At 37.9% G+C, this 20,643-nt stretch overlaps 1 protein-coding gene across 1 annotated transcript in view; it reads left to right on the forward strand.

The window, feature by feature from the left end:
* Positions 1–20,643, forward strand: part of cpne7 (copine 7) — a 49,521-nt gene that overhangs the window by 3,980 nt on the left and 24,898 nt on the right. Inside the window, exons 2-4 of the mRNA XM_088939090.1 lie at positions 6,459–6,641; positions 10,145–10,219; positions 14,337–14,411. Of these exons, the coding sequence (XP_088795216.1) occupies positions 6,459–6,641; positions 10,145–10,219; positions 14,337–14,411 (333 nt within the window). The remainder of the gene's footprint in view (positions 1–6,458; positions 6,642–10,144; positions 10,220–14,336; positions 14,412–20,643) is intronic.

The raw sequence follows: 20,643 nt of genomic DNA on the forward strand, positions 1-20,643 counted from the left end.
CTTTGTCAGCTTCAATTAAACCTCAGTGACAATCAGCCTTGCTTCATAAAGTCACTGGCTCTTTAATTTTCTTCTCCTTCACTTCTTTGTCTCCCCGAGTGTGCTGGTGAGTTTAACGCTTACAAACAGATATGGAGATGCTGTAACATCATTCAAATAATTTTTATCTCATTGTAGTGTCTGTATCAGTGCTTTGTACCTGATAGCATTTCCAGAATGCCGACGGAAACACTAGTAAGTCCTGGCTTCTGTTTGTTAGGCTTAAAAGATTACAGTCCTCCTGTGATACAGTTGAGAAAGAACAATCAAAGCAGAAATTCAGTATGAACCCAGTTGCATACCTTAGGTCTTAAACATTAGAGTGGATTTTTTCTGTGGTTACAGTGCCTATCTGTATTGCACGTTTTGAATTGGTGGAATTGGTATGGGGAGAACATCTATGCAAATTTTAAAAGGATTACCTGTGTTTTTTACTCCATTGTGCTAGATGGTTGTACATATTCTATGAAGTGAAAGCAGTATCATTGCAGGGTCCTGATGTAGGGGTTCTGATGTTGTGTTATGCTTTGTTTGCCAATTCAAGGATGCCTTCAAAGGTCATATGTCCATACATACTTATATAAAATTTTGAAATTTGGAAAATGAAATGAAATCAAAACACACTTTTCTGGCTTTAAATTGCTAAAATGAATCGATGTAATAACAATTGGGTTATAAATGATTGTGGTATGCCTGCATCCCAGCAAAAGGAAAAACATCTTTTCTAATGCGATATACAAAACATGAGAAGCATCAGTTGGAGCTACCATAATACATTAAAGAAAGCGACAACATTGGAAGAGTTAGGAGAAATCTCTTTTGTTCCTCGACCAGGTTACTTACGTTGGTGAATCCCTGCCAGTCTTCACATTGGTTCAACCAGACTGCCTTGCTGTTTTACTGGCTAGCTTGCGGATTGTGTGACCATGCTAGTCAGTCAATAGCTTGGAAACCGGCCTCAGTTCAAGTAGTCTGATGATAGCTGAGACACTCATGAAAGGCATCCATGTATCCAGGAGAACTTGGCATTATTACCACATTTCTGACATACCAGTAACTTTTCTGAGTGGAAACACAGGAGTTGGGAAAAGTGTGTCAAAATCACCAGGTTTTGCACAATGGAGCTGGTCAGTTAACCGTTACCAATGTGGCTTAAAAGAAATGTAAAGATGATAGATGCATCGATGTCTCACAGGTGTTTCACCGTGTTTAATTTTATGTTTGAGTCATAGCATGTGAAATCAATCACCAGTTGATCTCACCCCTTTCGATTTTGTATTTCCTGTGAATCCTTTATTCAAGTGTGAGTTGTGCCTTAACCACTGTTGGGCACAGCACAAAAACTTCTGGAGATAAAAGCAAGGGTCTAACCATTGGCATGTAAAGTGATGAGTTTTGAGGTTGAGGTACTAAAATGGTCTGATTAAATGATTCAGTAACTTCTAACACATTCTAAATGACCACAAATGATGAAATAATATGTCATCCATGTTGTTGTCTTAACTGACTTTTTAAAACTATAGTCCATATATTATATTATAGATTTCAAGACCATGCCTGTGAATTCTAGGCCATTTTTTCTTTAGCATGTGTTTGGCGCAGGATTTTAGATTGAGTAGACCTCCAAATAATGTTAGTTCAGTTAGTAACCACCTTCTATACAGCCGTCTCAATTTTTTTGTACCCCTTTCCAAAACTTGTTTATCGTGTGCCTTCACTGTGAAAATTGCTGAGAAAACATTTTTACACGTTATCGTTATACATCAGTTTGCAAGTGAATGATGGCAATGTTAGTCCATCTGAGTATGGAGGTCACAGGAAAATGAGAAAGGATGGAAGCTAGAAACTTCTCTCCCAGTCTCCAGGTCACTTGTATTAGAAGGGCTATATAAATATATAAAGGCTAAAAGTTGCCGTCTAACAGAGGACTGGGGACTGCTGTCGAGGGCCTGAAACCAACATGACCAATGCTATGTGTTTTCAAAGTGTCCTCAGATCTGCAGCCATTTATTTGAGTCTTTTGCTCTCAGTTTTCCATCACTTCACTCCCCCCAGGGTGCCATATGAGGCTCTCTGAGCCCTGGAAAAAAGCTTGTCTGCTGATAAGGTGCTGTGTGCTGGATCTGTGGCGCTGTGCAGGCAGATCTCTCTGTCACAGCGTCAGCAGTGGGAGTGCCACTCCTGTGTCCTTTAATGCTTCGCAATGGGAAGTGACATTGTCATGTAAAACACTTTCCTAACCAGGGCTCAGGAGGCACAGAGCGAAGATCCCACGTATCTGTCGCCGGTCTGCCTTGACTCTCCGATGAAGCATGCTGTCAGGGAAGGGTGAGGAACCCATGTTGACGCTCCAGCTCTCACACTGCTGCACGAACTGACACTGAAAAACAGATGCTTGCAGAGACATTTGGCCTCGGGCATTTTCTCCTACACTGGCAAGCAAGTGAAGTGTTGTAATTTAGAAATGGGAAGGCGGTGGCGTCTTTTGTGCAAGTTAAAGTGCACATTAATAGCCATGTCCCTTTTTTAAGAGTTACAGTGACAGGTGTGCGTAAAGCCATCAGAGTTACATTTTGCTTATATTCATTAAAAGGAAGACAATGGAAAACACTTGAATTACTTGAATACCAATTTCCCTGATGAACCTTTATGACAAAGAAATAGTTTGCATTATGCTGGTTTACAGACGACTATATTGGTAAGTGGGAATGTGAATGATAAACAGCTCGGACAAAAACCTAGAGACGATAATAATGTACAGTCTGTAGAAAACATAATCTAAAAGCTGTAATTTCTTTTTAATTCTTCATTACTAATTAGCTGTGGGATGCTTGTTTGAATTGGTTTTCAAAGTAAGTTTTTTAGATTAGATGAAAAACGTCCTACGCCAGTAAGATAAAAGGGTCATTGTTTTAAAATAACAAAAAAAAAAATCTCCCCCAGGGATTAAGACACTCCAGTTTGGGGCTGACACAACCTGGAAGCCGCTTTTCTGAGCAGTTGAGTTCCATAATAAGGGGTTCGAGTCTGGGTCGTGCCGCTAAGCTGTTGTGACCAGGATTCCCCAGGTGCTGGTGTATAACCGGCTGAGCACCTCCAAGGCTAGGACTCTCTCGTCTCTTGGAGACGCAGTGACCCTGCAGCCCCTGGGGTGCTTGTAGGGTTTGCGATGCTGCTGGTGGGGGACATGCTCAGTTGGCACTGAACCTCCAGTACGGGGGCTGTGTTGTCTGTGATGTGTTGAAACACAAGTAGCTTGCACGTAGGCAGGTGGGAGGAATCGGCCCACACTTCCTCGTTTTGCCCTGTGTGTGGTCTCGGGGTTTCTCACTGTGAGCCAAGATGTGAAAAACGCAAGGCTGACTGTTCCAAATAGGGTGGGTATAAAAAAAGAATTGGTGATTTTGAATTTATGTCAAAAAGATACACTAGCTTCATTGAGTAAACACATCTGTGCCAGAGTCATATTGGAGCCTGATGCTAATATTGTATACACCTGATTAAGTAGTTGGGAAAAAAAACATTTGACTTTGATTATTTTACGAATCTTGAGTCTAGTATTTTCTCATTCTTATTTCATAGATAATTTATAATGGTTCTTCAATACAAAAAGATTTTGGGTGCCTTGTTAATGGTTGCGTTATAAAATGCAAACTGATACACCTCATGAATGAGTGTGTAACCGCAGAGCTCTTAAAGAACTGTTTTGCACTACACCATCACCGAAGGGACTTCAGAAGTCTTCTTTTTCAATAGGAGTCATTCCTCTGACAGTTTTTGAATGCTCCTCAGATTAGCAGAGACGCAGCTCAGTTTGCTTCCACACTGAGCTGCTTTCATCACTGAAATAAACAAGCGACTGTTTGCACAACTGGCACAGCAGATGGCAGATCACAAAGATAATTAAATTATGTTGTGCCTTTGCTGTTTTCATGAGTTACAGATGTGTTGCGTTGGACACAGCAAAGAAAGTTCGTCTGTCGATTTGGGTCAGTCATCCAATCAAAATCTGCATATAAATAATAACTCACCCATCATCCATCAATCTAGAAACAGGGCCCATTCTTGGCTCGTCTTCCAGATTATTGTCTACAATATTGTGACTCTTAATTGCAATATCCTTCTTTTCCCAATTTCATATTTAGAGAGAGCGTATTTCCTGTGCTATAAGAGCAATTAGTGTAGGGGGTTAAGGGGTGGAGGTAGAATTATGGTTAGCAGTGGGAAGAAGAGCTCTGGAAGCACAGTAGGATTATTAGAGGCTGAGATGGTTTTGTTTCATTTTGTGGCGACAAGTGCAGCTGCAAACACAGCAACAATAAAACCCTAAAAAGAAACATTTTGAAAATACTGCAAATGTCTACTTCTTCTCTGCAAGTCCTGCTTTAAAAGGCAGTAGTGGGTGTTCTGATGTATGCATTGACTTTGGTGCGTTTGTCTTGGTTGCTGTTCTGTTCCGCATTGAACATGGCTGTGTTATTAAATTGAATAGAAATCGCAGCACTTAGCCACTACTACGGATGATGAGGTATATTTTCTCAGAAATCTAGCATGAAAACAACCTTGGAGCCTTGGAACTGCTGTAATGCTTACAGTGTCCTTGAGTCCAGATGTTGGACTGGGGAGAAGAGTTAAGAATCCCTGGTGTGGAATTGAACCCAGGGCCCCTGCACTGCAAGGCAGCTATGCCAACCACTGTGCCATCACGCCACCCCTTTTATCATCAGATATTTTACACTGGATATCTTAACATGCCTGAAGAGTAAAACAATTTCTCCTATAACAGCATGGTGAGCACTGTCTGGCTTCACATTTTGAACTCCTTGCCCAGATGAGTACTAAATTTTTGTAGACTTTCTGATTACAGATATCTTGTAGTTATCAGTGTACAGCAGCTAGCAACGAAATGTGCTTAAACATAAGCGGAGCAGGATTAGTCGTGCATCCTGTAACTATGCAGTACTGTACATAAACCAAGTTTCACTTTATCTGCTTTTTAGGCTGTGCATGCTCACGTTCATCTAAGTTCAAGAGGAGGAATGACCAGAATGGTCAGGTTACAGGACATATTTGTATGTGCCTGAAACAGTCAATATAGTTCCTGTGAAACGGAGAAACATATTATTATTCTATTATTAAGAGAACAAGAAATTATTTTAAGAGAAGCATGAGCAGCCAGTGTCAAGTAACGGTCAAGTTCCTGTTTTTTTATAGGGGTTTTTGACTCATATCGATGTGGTACCTTCTTCTTAATAAATATGAAGACATCCATCAGGGGCTCTGACACCATCTCATTTGGGTGATTTCCCTGGCCACTCCATGCGTATGGTTTGTAGGTCATACCCCTCGGCAATTCTAAATTGAGACATTTTCGGCAATGCAAGGAGAAAATCAAATCTCGGTGAGAACTGACAGTTTTCAAGAGTTTTTTTTCACCAGCATAACATTCACCTTTACCCTCAAGCAGATGGTCCTGTATGGGTCTTGAAATGAAACTCAGGCCAAAATAAGTAACAGTTAACAGTTTTTCATCAGCCACAGTTCTTCATTGTCAGGCTCTGAATGTCAACTAGCTCTTGAATGAAGTAGGAGTGAATTATTCTACATTTTAGACCAGGAAATGCATTAGAAATGCAGTACATTCCCAAAAATTTTATCTGCGATTACAGTAGCCTGTCTTTCCATTTTACTTTTAATAATGACTGCATTTAAAATAATACATTATTTAAGAAAATGTTTCTGTTGGGCAGAGAAGTCTACATTTTATTATTATCTTGTGTTCTTGTTTTATTTACAAATTGAAGATGACTTTGAAGGTTGGAGGGGTACATGATCACCACAGACAGAGAAAGTACTGTACCACAGCTGTGTGTGTGTTCAGCCGTGAGCATTCTAACATCCATTGCACCTGCCATTTCTGGCCAGCTGCTGCAGATATTTAATTTATCTTTATTTAATTTATCTTTCAGAACTTCTCCTGGGGGATCAAACAAATAAGTAAAACTGTGGAAGAGCATTTGGGATTTTGCTAAATGCCAGTGGCGTTACTTATCATAAAATACTCATTACAGTCCTATAGGATCTGATCTTCAGACGATACAGAATGCATAATCCTTCATAAGAAAATGTTTTGATTGCTTTTTGGTTAGTTCATCAGTGAATCTGATGAATCCCATGTGTTAGAGTCTGAATATGCAAGCTATTTTTGGTATGGTGATATGTGAAAGGTTATGTGCTTCCAAATCTGTATCTTCCATCGCAAAACCTCATAATAAGCAACAGCCAACCTAAACCACACTGGGCACAATACTCAGAACTTCTTCACCTCTGTTTCTCAAAGTCTTCCTTCGAAACTTTCGCCCCTCGAGGATGTGTACCTGCAGTGTAAACCGTGGTCTGTTTCTGTTTCCTTGCTGCAGATCGACAGGACCGAGGTCATTAAGAGTAATCTGAACCCGGTGTTCTCTAAAGTCTTCACTCTGGACTATTACTTTGAGGAAGTTCAAAAACTGCGCTTCGAAGTGTACGACATCCACGGCCACTGCAGTATCGGCACTCGCGATGACGACTTCCTTGGGGGCATCGAGTGCACCCTGGGGCAGGTAGGACAGTGCTGCCTTTCACTGGCAAGCAGGAGTACCTGACTTTCCATTCCCTGTTGATCCTAAATCGAATCACTCCTCTAATACTTCCTGGTGTTTCTGATAGTGGTGTGTCATGAAGTGAAATGATTGTAAAACTTTTGTTCCCACTGTGCTGTCCATACCTGACCAGTGCTGGAGACATCTAGTCTGTGATGCATTGTAGAGCATTATTGAATGACACAGCATAGATGCCTCAGGAGACCTACAGGACCAGCTGATTCTATTCTGGAATCTTCGGCAGATTCTATTCTTAAATCATCATCACTACAGGTGAACACAGGTGTTACTGGCTATTACTAAGGGGTGTATACACCTGTGCAACCCATTTTTCTAGGTTATTTATAATTACTGTTCAGAATGTTTATTAACCATTTGTTTTACTCTTGGAGGTTGTGTGTTACAATGTGTAAAAAAAAGCTCAAATAAATAATGATTTAATGTGTCTTAAATTTAAGACTGTAAGGCAACAGAATATGTTACTGTGGAACAGGTGTGTAGCTTTTCTATAGGCACTGTAATGCTAGTTTGTCTTTGGTAGAAGCTATTCTCATTGGCACTTTTGCAAGACTCAGAAAAGTCCAGGTTTTTAGAAATTCGTGCTTTACCTTTCAAAAAACTCAATTCAGATTTTTTTTTTTTTAAATGAGTAGGTGTCTGCTTTGTTACAGTACTTAAAGTGCATCATGTGGTCTGAAGTGCTTATTGGAGCTAACAAAATCCATTGATTTTCCTTTTTCCCTTTGAGAATCTTATTTGAGCAGAATTCTTCAGGGTAATTTAGCAATCTTTCAGAATGAGGTACTTCAGGGTACCCACATCTTAAAAACACAAGAGCAGTAATGAAAGCTTTGTTTCAGACAAGGACTATTTTAGCAGCTGAAATTTTAAAAAATGATGTGGAGGCGTTGGGAATTTGATGGAAGTGAAATCCAAAGTTTAAGCAAGTTGTTTCTGAGATATGATATAACATTCTATCGGGAGCTTCAGTTGAATGGCTAAAGGATAAAGGACAACTTTGATTTGACATATCAAATATATATGAGTTCATTGGTTTTATTCTGAATGCAACCAGTATATAACAACAGACTGACCTTTCAGAACATAAATCACTCTAATGTCTATATTCTATACTACACACCATTCCCCCAAAAATTTGAGATAATAAAAGACAATGCCCTACTAAATCATTACTGCATGTCTGTGAAACCTAGAAGACTGAGCTGTCCAGTACAACCCTAACTTGTGACAGTGATGGAGTATGTATTCTTAAAAGCAGTAGTGCAGCTGGAATACAAAACTGTCCGTAAATGCGGGTGGGACAACAGATTGAATGATGGTACTTGTGGATGCAGTTTTATCACATCGGCTTGGTTATATTGTCTGTGATAAATGTATAAAATATCACACATTGAGAAAATTAAGGTTTTTGCCGGAGGCCAATATCAAATGAAAATACAATGAAAAAGATCAGGTTGTGCTCTTCGGAAGGATTCACAAGTACAAACAAAAGAAAGTTTGTGCCTTCTTGAATTGAAACAGTAACAGCTTGTATTATACCAGTGGAAAGAAGTGCATTCCTTCTGGTTTGTCATCACTTAATGATCAGTAGCTGGCTGTCCAGGGAGAAAGCTGATAAAAACATCTAAATGTATACTACCAGAATATCAAATGTGTCAACATGCTCATCAAGCACCTTCTTGCTGTTCCTTCAGTACACTGTAGGGCAGTAGGGATTATTCATTTAGAAATATAACTACATTAAGGTTGACATAGGCCTGTTAGTATTCATTTGTGTTAGTTACCGAAGGTGACTGCAGAAAAAAGGATCAAATTCATGCATAAAACTAGGGAGAGCAAGGGGGAAAGGTGTATGGGGAAGTAATTCTGTTGCAGAAATATGCAGATTTTCTCCATACATGCTTTTAGTTTCTGTTGGGGACTGCAAGTCAGTTGATCATAATTATGACAGAAGTCTGGACCTGAGTCATCAGAGCACACATAGAGAAGCCTTTTAATTGAGCCTTGAAGATAAAGGTGAGAAAAAACGTCAGGCTACAGTGGCAGTACTCATGCTGTTTTGTCATTAATATCTTATTCAGAACACGGTGATATTCAAAAACTGACACAAAATGTGAATGCGTCTGCACAGTTACTATCATAGTGAGAATCTGTCACCTTTCAAAAGCTCTGTATGAACGACCAGCTAGCAGTGTAGAGCCTTAATTAAAAGTGTGTATGTGAGTGTTTGAAGGGAGGGATGTGCAGGGTACAAGTTTAAAGATCATCAGCTTTCAGTCATTGTAGAGCTCATGGCGCAGTCAAATATAGTAGGATACATTTTCTTCTGTTTCTACCTTCAAACATATTTAAAAAAAAAGAAAAATTAGTGACCTAATTTTAAAGTATTCCATTAACAATAAGGTAATTCATAAACAGCACAACAGATTTCTTATGTATGCAACATTTATCTAGAGAAAGACTGGTACCCATATATATCAGCATAGACCACTGTTACAACTCTTGCAATGTAACACTGTTGGATTAAAGAATAAAAAGAATAAATTGGATTAAAGAATAAATAACATGAAATCTGAAAGTGACTTCACAGAACAAACATTAGTTTTTACAGATCTAATGTGGGATTGGGTAACTGTAGTTCACTACTGTATCTGAGGATATTGCTCTTCAGAGCATTATTCCATTAGGTTTGAGATGATCTTCATGCAATACAAAGTGGTACATTAGGATATAAACCAGTCAGCTGCAAAAAATGCTGAATAACCTGTGGCTCTTTCAGTGATTAGGCTGATTATACGAAATGTTTGAGTGTTCTGACACCAATCACTAAAAGGATATTTCAAGGTTGGTGTGAGAGACGGGTCAAAATGTCACTACATAAATGAGGTCTTGAGATTTTAAATCCAGGGTTTGAGAGAGAAATGTTGAAAATGATATACAGTAGAGTTCAAGAACATTTTAATTTGTCTTTTACTTTGAATTTCATTTTGACATTTTGGCAGGGCAGTGGACACTCAACACATAACTATAACCATGTAGAAATCATTCGCAAATTGCATCTGATTAATGAAGGGGTGGAGAGGACATATTTTGAATAGTAGATATCTATAATATTCCATAAGTGAAGTGGGTGAAATGATTTTTATTGATCTTACATCAGTACACAACAAAAGTCTACACTCTAAGTGTTCTCTAAGAATCTACACATCAAAGGCCAAGTCTAGAGGATCACTGATGATGAGAACTGACGGCTGTGTTACGCAGTTAGGTATTTTATCTTTAGCTCTAGGGTGGAGAGGAGTCTGCTAGATCCAGAAGCTAACAGCTGAGGTTTGGTGCTTGCTTTCTTTCTGTCTTTGCACTCCTTGTTGTATTATCGTCTATAAACTAATGAGGGATATTAAAGACTTCCATCGCTGTGATGAGTCTCCTGCTTCCAACAGATTGTGGCCCAGAAGAAAATGACAAAGCCTCTCTTCTTGAAATATGGAAAATATGCTGGGAAGTCCACCATAACAGTAAGTCTTATTATTTTATTTTTTATTAAGTTAAAAATAATACATCTAGTGCAGGAATTGTATAGAAGCTCTTGCTATCAAATTGCAGATGTTTCTTTGAAAGTGGATAGAAAATCAGTTTAATGAAAACCATGATATCAAATTCTACATACGGTAGCTGGACATAAGTGTGAATAATGATGGTTAAATGGTCTAATGGTTGTAATGATTAAAACCTAAGAAATTAGAATATACAGTATATATAACAGTACATTATATGTAGATTGCATAATGTTTACATCAGTTTGTCTAGAAAAAGGAACCTAAAGATGTACTACATTCAAACCTACAAATTACTGGTATCATTAAAATGAAGTGAATATTTCTTTAAATTTGTATGTAAATGTCACTTAAGCGAACAATTTAGAAAAGTAAGGTACTCTACTTCAGAAAAGTCAATGAAAATGAGGCACTTGAAAACAGTCTGTCATCCTACAGCAAAGATGAGTCATCTACACTGTACATCCTACTGGTGTTTTGTGATAATTAAGAGCAGTGCTGTCTTGTTTAACACACCAATAGAATTAAAATTCAAAGAATGACAAAAAAAATCCAGAACAACATTCTGGACTTTTATGATTCAAATATAACACAACAGTGAAGTTATACTGCTCCGGGTAATTGTCAGGAAAGTACAAGGACTATTACTGTCATTTCACTGCTCTCCGGAAGGAGTGTGAAATGGGAATAGTTGAACAAAGAGGGGCTGCAATCAGATGAGAGCAGAGTTATCTTGTGTCTAAGTGGGGCTTATGCCTCAAATGAGATTATAACAAGATGGACCCTAGATGGGCTACGTGCATGAGCAGGATTGAAAGTAAGTGTGTTCAAGTAATTTCTTAGAACGTGGTTCATTTCAAAGATACCTCAAGCAGACGTACGCTGCTGACATGCACATTTCTGGTGGTAATGATGAGGTATTGGTGGTAAGGGTTCAGACTCCAGACACATGCCTTCAGAGTGATTTTGATTTCTTCAGCAACTGTGCAACCTTTGCAGATTATGAAACATGGATTTTGCGTTCTTCTAAAGAGCTTAATGAAATGGATTCAATGTAAAAAGCATACACTTGCAGTCCATTAGCATTACAATACACATATTGCTAGTAAAGAGGGTGAACATTAGGCTAATGTATGTATGGGACTTTGCAGTTGAAGTATTAGTCTACTAATGTTCCAAGATTTATTTTTTGAAAGAAAAACTTTAAACATTTAAATCTTTTAAGTGTCAAGTCACCTAAGATGTAACTGAAATATCACAGATATTTCTCCCTCAAATTATGATATAATCCCTTAGATGATGTCTTTAAAGAAGTTGACTTATTTTTGTTAGGCAGTGTGCAATGGGCAGTAAACTTTGTAAATGACAAGCTAGCATCAAAGACAATTCATAGAATGAGAGATAGATTGAACTATTTGTCAAATACTTTCCTGTGTTTGTTAGATTTTAGAGTAGTGTTTTTGTGGAATTCGAATGATTAAGACGCATCTTCTGAATTCTTTATTTTAGTGTTTGGCGACACTGCTGTGTCAATCCAGGGTGATGGGATGATTATAAATAGGGTGACAGTAGGTGAACGACATTGAACAGATACAGTATCGTTAGATCTTTCTCTGGATTTTGCACTGTGAGAGGGGGTAGTTATTGCCTTTCATCCAAATGTGTGTTATGTCTCCCTAAAAAGACATAAAAAGGAAGGATCAAGAAAAGCAGTGTGGGTTTGGGTTTTTGGCATGGAGGAGGGTGTATTTTGAGAGAAGGTGGAGTCTAATCCTAGGTTTGGCAGGTGGGATGGAGTTTGCTTCTGGGGCTACAGCAGAGAAAGGAGGAGGTGAAGTAAGCTGGTGACACTGGCTCAGCAGTGACTGAGCACTTGTCAGAATGAGTTTTGATGGGCGTGCAAAGCGTCTTGGCTGGAATCCTCATATAGTTCAATGCTAATATTTTCCAGGGGATTTGTAATAACCTTTCTGGGAGAAAATACTTGAAGTCTGTTTTATTAATATGGTAATAATGAGCCTGAATCCAATTTGGTATGCAGCTGCACATGAGCCACTCTGTGAATTTGGCAGCTTGCTCAAGGAGGCTTAAGCTAATTTGGAAGAGAACAATACTTAAAGACCAGTAGCGTTGTGTGTGCAAAATATTGTGACAAGAACAGATTCCTGTCTCATGCGCAGTATATTAATAACACCACAAATTCCATATTCAATCATGGTAAACCACATTCTTTGTTTTGGCTAGTCTTTCTCAGACATGATTTCCAATTTTCTGTGTAGTGAAACGACCAAATTCTGTTAAGATCCCTGGAATCATTTCTGTGCTGAGTCCAGGTGAGGTTCCAGTCGTGGTCTTACTCTAAAAACCTTCCAATTGGTGTGCTCGCTATAATCCAGCATATTATGTTCTATACGGTTGCAAATGTATATTAATTCCCTTTTTTGCTTTATGAAAATACAGTTGTGATGTGTTGGCCCTCATTTATTATTGAACGGTAGAAGTAGAAGAGTAATTAAATGATATGATGCTTTGTTCATTTTATACAATTAATTACACTGACTAGTGACTGTCCTGCATATATTTTCCACATCATTTATTCTTGGGCAAGAAACCATTTCCTTTTCTTTCTTTGTAAAAATCTGGATCTATCATTTCTTTTCTCAGTGATATATCCACCCAATCTGGAGCTGCTGGTTGTTTAAGTCAGCTCCAGTTCCATTGCTACACAGGACGTGTGAGGATCTGCTGATCTAATCGGCCATTAGAGCCATTCATTTCTGAACGCACTTCCAGCATTGCAGGGCCTTACAGGACAGTTGGCACAGATGGAGTGTCCCTACAGCCTTGCAGGTGCCAACACCTTTTCAGGAGTTGTTGTTTCAGTGAAAGCCAGGAAACTAAAGAAACTGCCGTTGCCTAGTGACATGACCGAGGTTTGAGTCAAGGCTCATCTTGCACTCCGAGTTAGCATCTTCCAAGCTGAGCCATAGAGGACCCCCTCTGAAGCCCTGTCCTTTTTCTCCTTGTGTGTTGTACTGTACAGGTGTTAGTTTCTGAAATGAACAGTGGCACAGTTGGAGAGATCAGCTCAGTGCCCAGTGTTGTCTTTTCAGCTGCGTCAACGTGTCATGTACTTCTCATGTTGTACATCAGAGGAAGTGCGAAGACAATGTGAGCGCTAAAATGGCAGTGTGAGAAATCGCTGTCATAAATAATGCACTGGAAGTATTTCTGCTGCTGGCAGAACGATTAGGGGGATGAAGGATTCCAAGCTGTCCTTCATCTCCCTCTGACCATAAATAAAAAAAACACACTTCACGTTTTTCACATTGGCTTTGTTCCTAGGTGAAGAAAATGGACAAAGAAAGAGTATCTAAACTAGTCCGATGACACTTTCAGATTTTAAAATGACAACTAAAATGCTGTTCTGAATTACAACAGAAACAGATAGTCCCACAAGTTTGAATCTCAGAAATATTTTTCCTGGTTCGTGTAAATTGGAGACAATAGAACACATGGATTGTCAAAAGCTTTCTTCAAGGGGAATGGATGACGTGCATTTCTTACCTGAATTCAGTCTGGTCAGCACTGCAGGGATACCAGTTTGTCACCTGCTGATACATGCAGTATCTCAAATGCTTTCAAGCAGTAAGAAGGATTCAACTTTTGAACGCCAGGCTTGGAATTTATCATTTGTGATGGTCATGCTAAATGAACAGTGAACTTTCACATTTCTTCTCTGACTTTATATAAAAAACTATTATATAAAGTTGTTAAAGAGAAAAAAAAATCTCTGGAGCATTGTTGTAGTAATCACACCTTCTGAACCGGGAAATAGAAATGATCACCTCAGGTATAAATGTGCAAAATATTTAAGGAGAAGGAATATTACTATCACAAAAAAACACCAATACTGTGCTTCTAGATAATCAGATATAATGATGGAGCTTGCTGAATGCTGCTGGGTAATAGTTATCTGAGCACTCAAAAATTCCTGAGGGGAATCCGAGAGTTTTTTCTTGCTAACGTAATATGAGTGAAAAAGTCATAAAATAACTTGTTTTATTATTCTTCTGAGGTTATTGCTGAAGAGATTTCTGGAAACAATGGTTATGTGGAACTCTCCTTCTGTGCCAAGAAATTGGATGATAAGGTATGTTTTTGTATTTTTCTCTTAAAAGCAAGAAGACAATAATAAACTTGGAAGTTATGAGTGCTCAACAACAAATGAATTATTTTGGGAATTTATTTATTTTGTAAGCTTGGTTCTCAACAAATCTCATTTACAAAAGACAAATGTTACTTTACCCTTTAGAACCATTTTTCTGGTTTATTGAACCAGATTATTATTGATTATTATCTGTGAGTATGATAAAACTAACGTTTTAAGGTCATTAGGTTTCAATTCTATATTTCCAGTGCAATCTGAATTTCAGATTAATGTTTCTTGCAGTATTATCCCCTACAATATCTTGAGTGTCCTTCTACAAGTAGCTGCTAAACATTTGAAGCAAATGTTTTGAATTTATTTTTTACATATCCAAATTTCTGTACCACTTTGCCCTCAACATTTGGAGTAAATTTAACATTTGTAGCCTGAGTAGTCAAAAACTGCAGTGAATTATGGGCAACCTACAAGATCAATTGCTCAATAAATTTTAACATTGTGACTGTTTCAAGAATCATGATCATATACAAATAAAAATCCATTACTTTAAACGTTCCTCATAAAATAGACGTTAGGGAAACAAAAGAAACTGCTGACATTTCAGAATTGTATTGTATTTTTCCCTGTATAAAAAGTCAATATAGCTCCATGGCAGGTTTTGCTTAGCCGCCAGCTTTAGTGGGAGTTAAGGGGTTAAAAATCGTGCTGCTGTTTCCTGTCAAGCGGTTTTCATTGTTGCTACAGCAGAGTTCCATCTGTCTGCTGTTTGTGATGACACAAGGACACCAAGCTTCTCCCTGCACAATACATACAGACAAACAAGGCCTCCCACACAGGCGGGCACAGCGGAGAGACAGCGAAATGTACGACTGCCCCAGAGCACGTCAAGTTGCCGTTTTGTGCACCAGCTTGCAAGCACTCTTCGATGCACTGTACACAAACACCTACACAGCTCTCCACCCACACTCCCTTCCTGAGCGCGCTGTGGATGAGTGGCACACCGAGAGCTGCACTTTGCAGGTTATCAGGCTCCATTTCCACTCTGCCTTTGACAAAATTCTGCCTTGTTCTCTCGGCAAATTACCCTCTGCTGCTGTGTTATCTGCCAAATATATATATGTATACGCATTTGAGAATAACCCTGAGTTTATGGATTTCTAATTGTTCATTTCAGAAAGAAATTAACTTAATTTGCATGAGACTTTCACCTCTCATCTTGAGCCTTGGCCCCATGGCTGAGATGCAGAACTTCAGTAATACTTTAAAGTGATTGCTGAAAAATGGATGCACTGAAGGCTGCAGTAAGCATGGCAATAAAAAACACACCATGTTAAGAACACACGGAGAGGATACCCCTTAGGCTTGTACCATAAAACTCTTAGCCTCTGGTTTGTGCACATTAGTTCAATGTCTAAACAGATGCCGGTTTGCCACTTCAAAATCTAGCTAGAGCAAGTAAAATCGATAAAAATGATACTCTGTTACTTTGCAGAGATGAATAATTAAACTAATGCACAATCATTTCAAAGAAACCACTTAATTCTATCAGGAATGGCACTTTAACAATTGTATGTATATACAGTATGCATTGTTTTTTTTTAAACCCAGTAACTGTTAATAGCAATCATATAGTAGCTGCAATAGTAAGACTGCCCTTAGGAGCTATTTATTGCCCTTGTTAAAAACAGCCTTATGTACTCATTATTTAGATATTGACCAGTTATGAATTAAGACAGAAACAGTCATGTTGTAATACATTCATTTCGCTTGAAACTCATGGTGCCTGGCCAATAATAAACTGGTCAGTATTAAGTAGCTGGAATATGTAACATGACTAACTTTTAAACAAATGTATTTACAAAATAAAATATGATGCATGTTTCACTCTTTATGAAATGCACTTTAAATCACAAAGCATTCATGCATTATTCACATGACTTTCTATATTTCCCAAGATTCAGATGTGAACAGCCTTTTACTGTAAAGTGTGACCAATCTTATTAGAGAAAAAGGAAAGTTTGCATAGGGCAGTAGAGGAAAATACATCTGAAATGGTAACATTCCTGGAAGAACATTCTTAATCACATTCCCAGTAGCTGGTTAATGATGTTAACTTGTGCTAGTTTATGATGTACAGTACGTCCTTTATTGAAAATATTTTAAGAGAACTTGTCCTTGCTAATAGACTAGACATAATGAAAAACAGAATATGCTGTTGATAGACCTGTAGCTTGTTGATTGTTCTTAATTAAGGTCCTGCCCTGTGACACAATGACAATTTTGTAATATTTTAACTTGGTCTTATAAAGTACTTTTCCCTTGAAAGTTGGTGTTACTTTAATAAACAGGCACTGGATATGTCCCATTCCACTGAATGATGAAAGTGTTCGAGTCACCTAATATTTGCAATATAATACCGCGTGTGTGAAAACATGTTGAATCTCAGCTACTGATGAATAACATTTTTATTTCTGTAAATACCGCATGATGCAAACTCATGTGAAGATCAGCTGTGAACAACATTTTTTTTCAACAGAGGAAAATCAAGCATAACAAGAAGAACAATGAAAGTGCTTTAAATTAGTTCCAATGCAGTGCACATATGCTTCAAAGGTCAGATACTCAACTTTGTAACTGGCCGAAGAGTTTTAGCAGTTACTGTTTGGCTTTATGACAAACCCAGGCATTAGTATGTGAGTGTGAAAGTACTCCCTTGAGCTACAGTAACAAATAAGTTATACTAGGATATAAGTAAGTCATGCAAAGGCTCCCATGTGTTCTGAAAAAAAAACACTTTTTTGAAAGGCCAAAGTTATTCCCTCCAGTGGTAAAAGTTCCAAATCTTCTGTATATGAAGCCAGTGTATGGGGAATTATGGATACCTCCATATTCCAAATGTGGGATAGGGAATAATCTGACATTTTGGGGTCTGACAAAGGGGGAAAGTCTGCCTCAAGACTGGTCACAGGGCACAGATGTTATTTCAGTGGGATGTACTTATGTACCGTTATGTTTATGATTTCATTCCTAATCATGACTCAGAATCAGATTACTTTAGGGCATGCCCACATACTGTAAGATATGTGTGCCAAATTGAATACAGCAATTGGGGAGATTTTGGGATCACGCTTATTTTGAGCTGGGTGTCCCACTGTGACTTGTGAGCAATCTTGGGATGTGCCCCTTTGGCTGTGGTGAAGTTAACACTCCAGCTTTATTTTCTCTCTTTTGTTTTCCCAAGTCATGTCCATCATCTGCTTGTTATTCTTGCATTTGCCATAAAAGGGTGTGAGAAATGTGTGAAACCACTTTGTTTGAAAAACTTTCCTTCGATTTACAGTGCCTTGCACAAATATACAGATAGTTCCTATGGTGTCCCATTTTTGTGAAATTACAAAAAATGGCATACTGTACCATGCACATTTTATTAAGCTTTGTTTTATGGCAAAACATGAATGCTCAAACTCAGGATTTCTAAGGATAGGAGATAAGTTAGAATAAATGTCATTGAAATTTAGAGAGAAAAAAAACACTGTTCAGATTACATAAGTATTGCGAATTTTGAACTCGATATTTGTTGGAAGCACTATGGCAGTAATTGCAGCCACAAATCTTTTTGGCTAAGTCAGTTCTCAAGCCTTTCCACAGATTCTCAATAGCATTCATGTCAGGACTGAGCCACTCAAGAACATTCACGTTCTTATTCTTATGATGCTCTAGTGTAGGTGAGACCTAGTGCTTTGGATTATTGTTCTGCTGGAAGGTGAATTTTCATCTTATTTTATGGCCCATTAGGGAAATTTTGTACATCTTAAAGGGTATGAATGTGTATGAAATCAGAGCTTTTCAGTTTTTCTTTTGTATAGTTTCCTTCTTTGTTTTTTTGCTTGTGTTGTGTGTAGTAGATGTATAGATGTACAGTATATGTAACAAACACTAATTGCTACTTCAAATTAGGGTAGCATAATATGACATTTGTGTAAGGAACTGAATATTTCCACAACACACTCTTACCTCTGTTGGGCTGTATGTTTTGTAAGGTTTGAGGAATCAAAATGTATTCGTAAAACATAATAATTTGGAATATCAAGTTGTTTTTGATATCACTGGAGTTCAGATTTAATCATTAAATACTATGTTGAAGTCTGTAAGCTCTCTGTCATACTAATCTATTGTAATATCATGGTTAGAAAGTAAAACAATCAGGATCATATACATCTGGGGGCAAACAGGAGTAGTGTCTCTTTAACCTAAAGTTTTAATTTTTCTCATGTAAGGAAGGTATTAAATAAAACTTATGCTCAGTGGGAGTGCATTCCATTGTTATTTTAACACAACCACCCTATTCATTCCTCAACTATAGTATGCTGAGATCACTCACTCCTTGCCAGATCCATTCAGAAACATATTTGAGTTGTGTGGTTCAGTGATAAGTTAGGTACTGCTAATCCACCTTTTTATCAGGGAACAGAGCTGAAATCTCCATTTGCACTCTATCTGAATGTACCCTAGCAAACAAAATAAAATTATTGTGAATATTTTCTTTAAATGAGAATTTATTTTCTTAATTGTGATGAGTAGAGATATATTGTCTGCATAGAGACATTTTTTGTTCCTTGTTATTGATTTGAAAACAAGCTGCGTCATTGTTAGCCTTGACAGCCGCTGCTAGGACTTCAGTAAAATAGGTCAAATAAAAAGAGTAAAAGGGAATATGCCTATTACTCCTGTCTAATTTAAAGAGGAAAGAACATAAGAATAAAAATTGTTTACAACAGATGTGGAATGTGACTTGGGAAAAATCTAATCCATTCAGCTAACGGATGACCCATTTAAAACCTCTTATAAAAACCTCCCAAGTACATTCAATGAAAAAAACGCACACTGTGGACAAACGTTCTTTCAGCTTCTAAGGATGGCATTGTGACGTGTGGAAATCTGTGATATTAAGTAAGCAGCAGATATCTGCAGGATTATCTCTGACATGTGTGAGCATGTGTGGTCTGATTTGATAATAGTAAGTAGAATAATATCTGTCAGCCAGTATTTTTGCAAGGATTCTTACAACTAAATTCGATAATAATGAGGTCCTCTGGGTCTGTGTTATTCTTCTCAATGAGCGATGCCCTAACTTTATACATTGAGCTCAGTTGACTCCTGCTCTCCTCAGAGCAATAGATACTCTATATCTAAGGAAGAGTCAGGCTATTTTTCAGATTCATTAAAACTCCAGCTCCACCATGTACCCATCTACTCCAGATGATTTACTGGATTGGATTAAAAAGAACACATTTTTATAGGTTCCCCTAACTTAGTAAATACTTAAGTGTAAGATTAATTCACCGTCTTCTCAACAAAACTTTAATAGCATTAAACTGCTGGGTTTAATATGTTTTTGAACAAAGGATTGCTCTTATGAACTCTTTTTGCCTCTTGTTATTATAGTTTTTGTTGATATTGAACAACAATTTTTCTAAAGCTGAAATTTAAATATGCCTTAGGTGTTTCCCATAGGGTAGATGTGTTGGTTTTAATGTCCTTATTTATTGAAGAAATGTGTAAAGTTGTCCAGGTAGACAGCAGAATGGCCTGGCTTGTAGAGAGAGCTAATGCTGATGGTCTCTGCCAGACCAGTGTTCCAGCAGGGAAGAACAAAATTAACCATTTAGGAGCAGGAAGGGAAAAGAAAAGGAGCAACTATTAACTAACAACTACTAATTTTTATTCAATTTTAATACGTGTTAAACGTATGAATACATTTTTCAACATGCGGTCTTCCTATGGAAAATTTCAAAGAAATTCCTTTTAGCAAAGACATTTCCTTTTAGAAAAAAACTACTATATAATACTGTCTAATTGAAATCTTTAAAAAATATGCAAAATTGCGCTCATAGTCAATGTGAGACTTTAACAACATGATTAATTTAAAAAATCCCTTTGACACTGGTGGAGAGATTAAGTGCTGACAATCGCACATCTAAATCAGGCTGCTGTGATGTCACTGGCAAGTCGTTGCCGTGACAACAAGATAGGGGCTACCTGCTCTTCCATCGTCTGAGCCCCTGTGGAGATGCATCACACTAATGCTCTGAGAAATGTAGACATTAAAAGGTTTTTTTTCTACGAGACTGGGGGGTTATAATAACCTCTGCTATCCCCTGCAGAATTTGTTTAGCCCTTGAGTAACTGAATAACAGGGATGGATATCCAAGTTGAT

Source organism: Atractosteus spatula, chromosome 21 (assembly GCF_055471065.1).
Source record: "Atractosteus spatula isolate fAtrSpa1 chromosome 21, fAtrSpa1.hap1, whole genome shotgun sequence".
Classification (NCBI taxonomy): Eukaryota; Metazoa; Chordata; class Actinopteri; order Semionotiformes; family Lepisosteidae; genus Atractosteus; species Atractosteus spatula.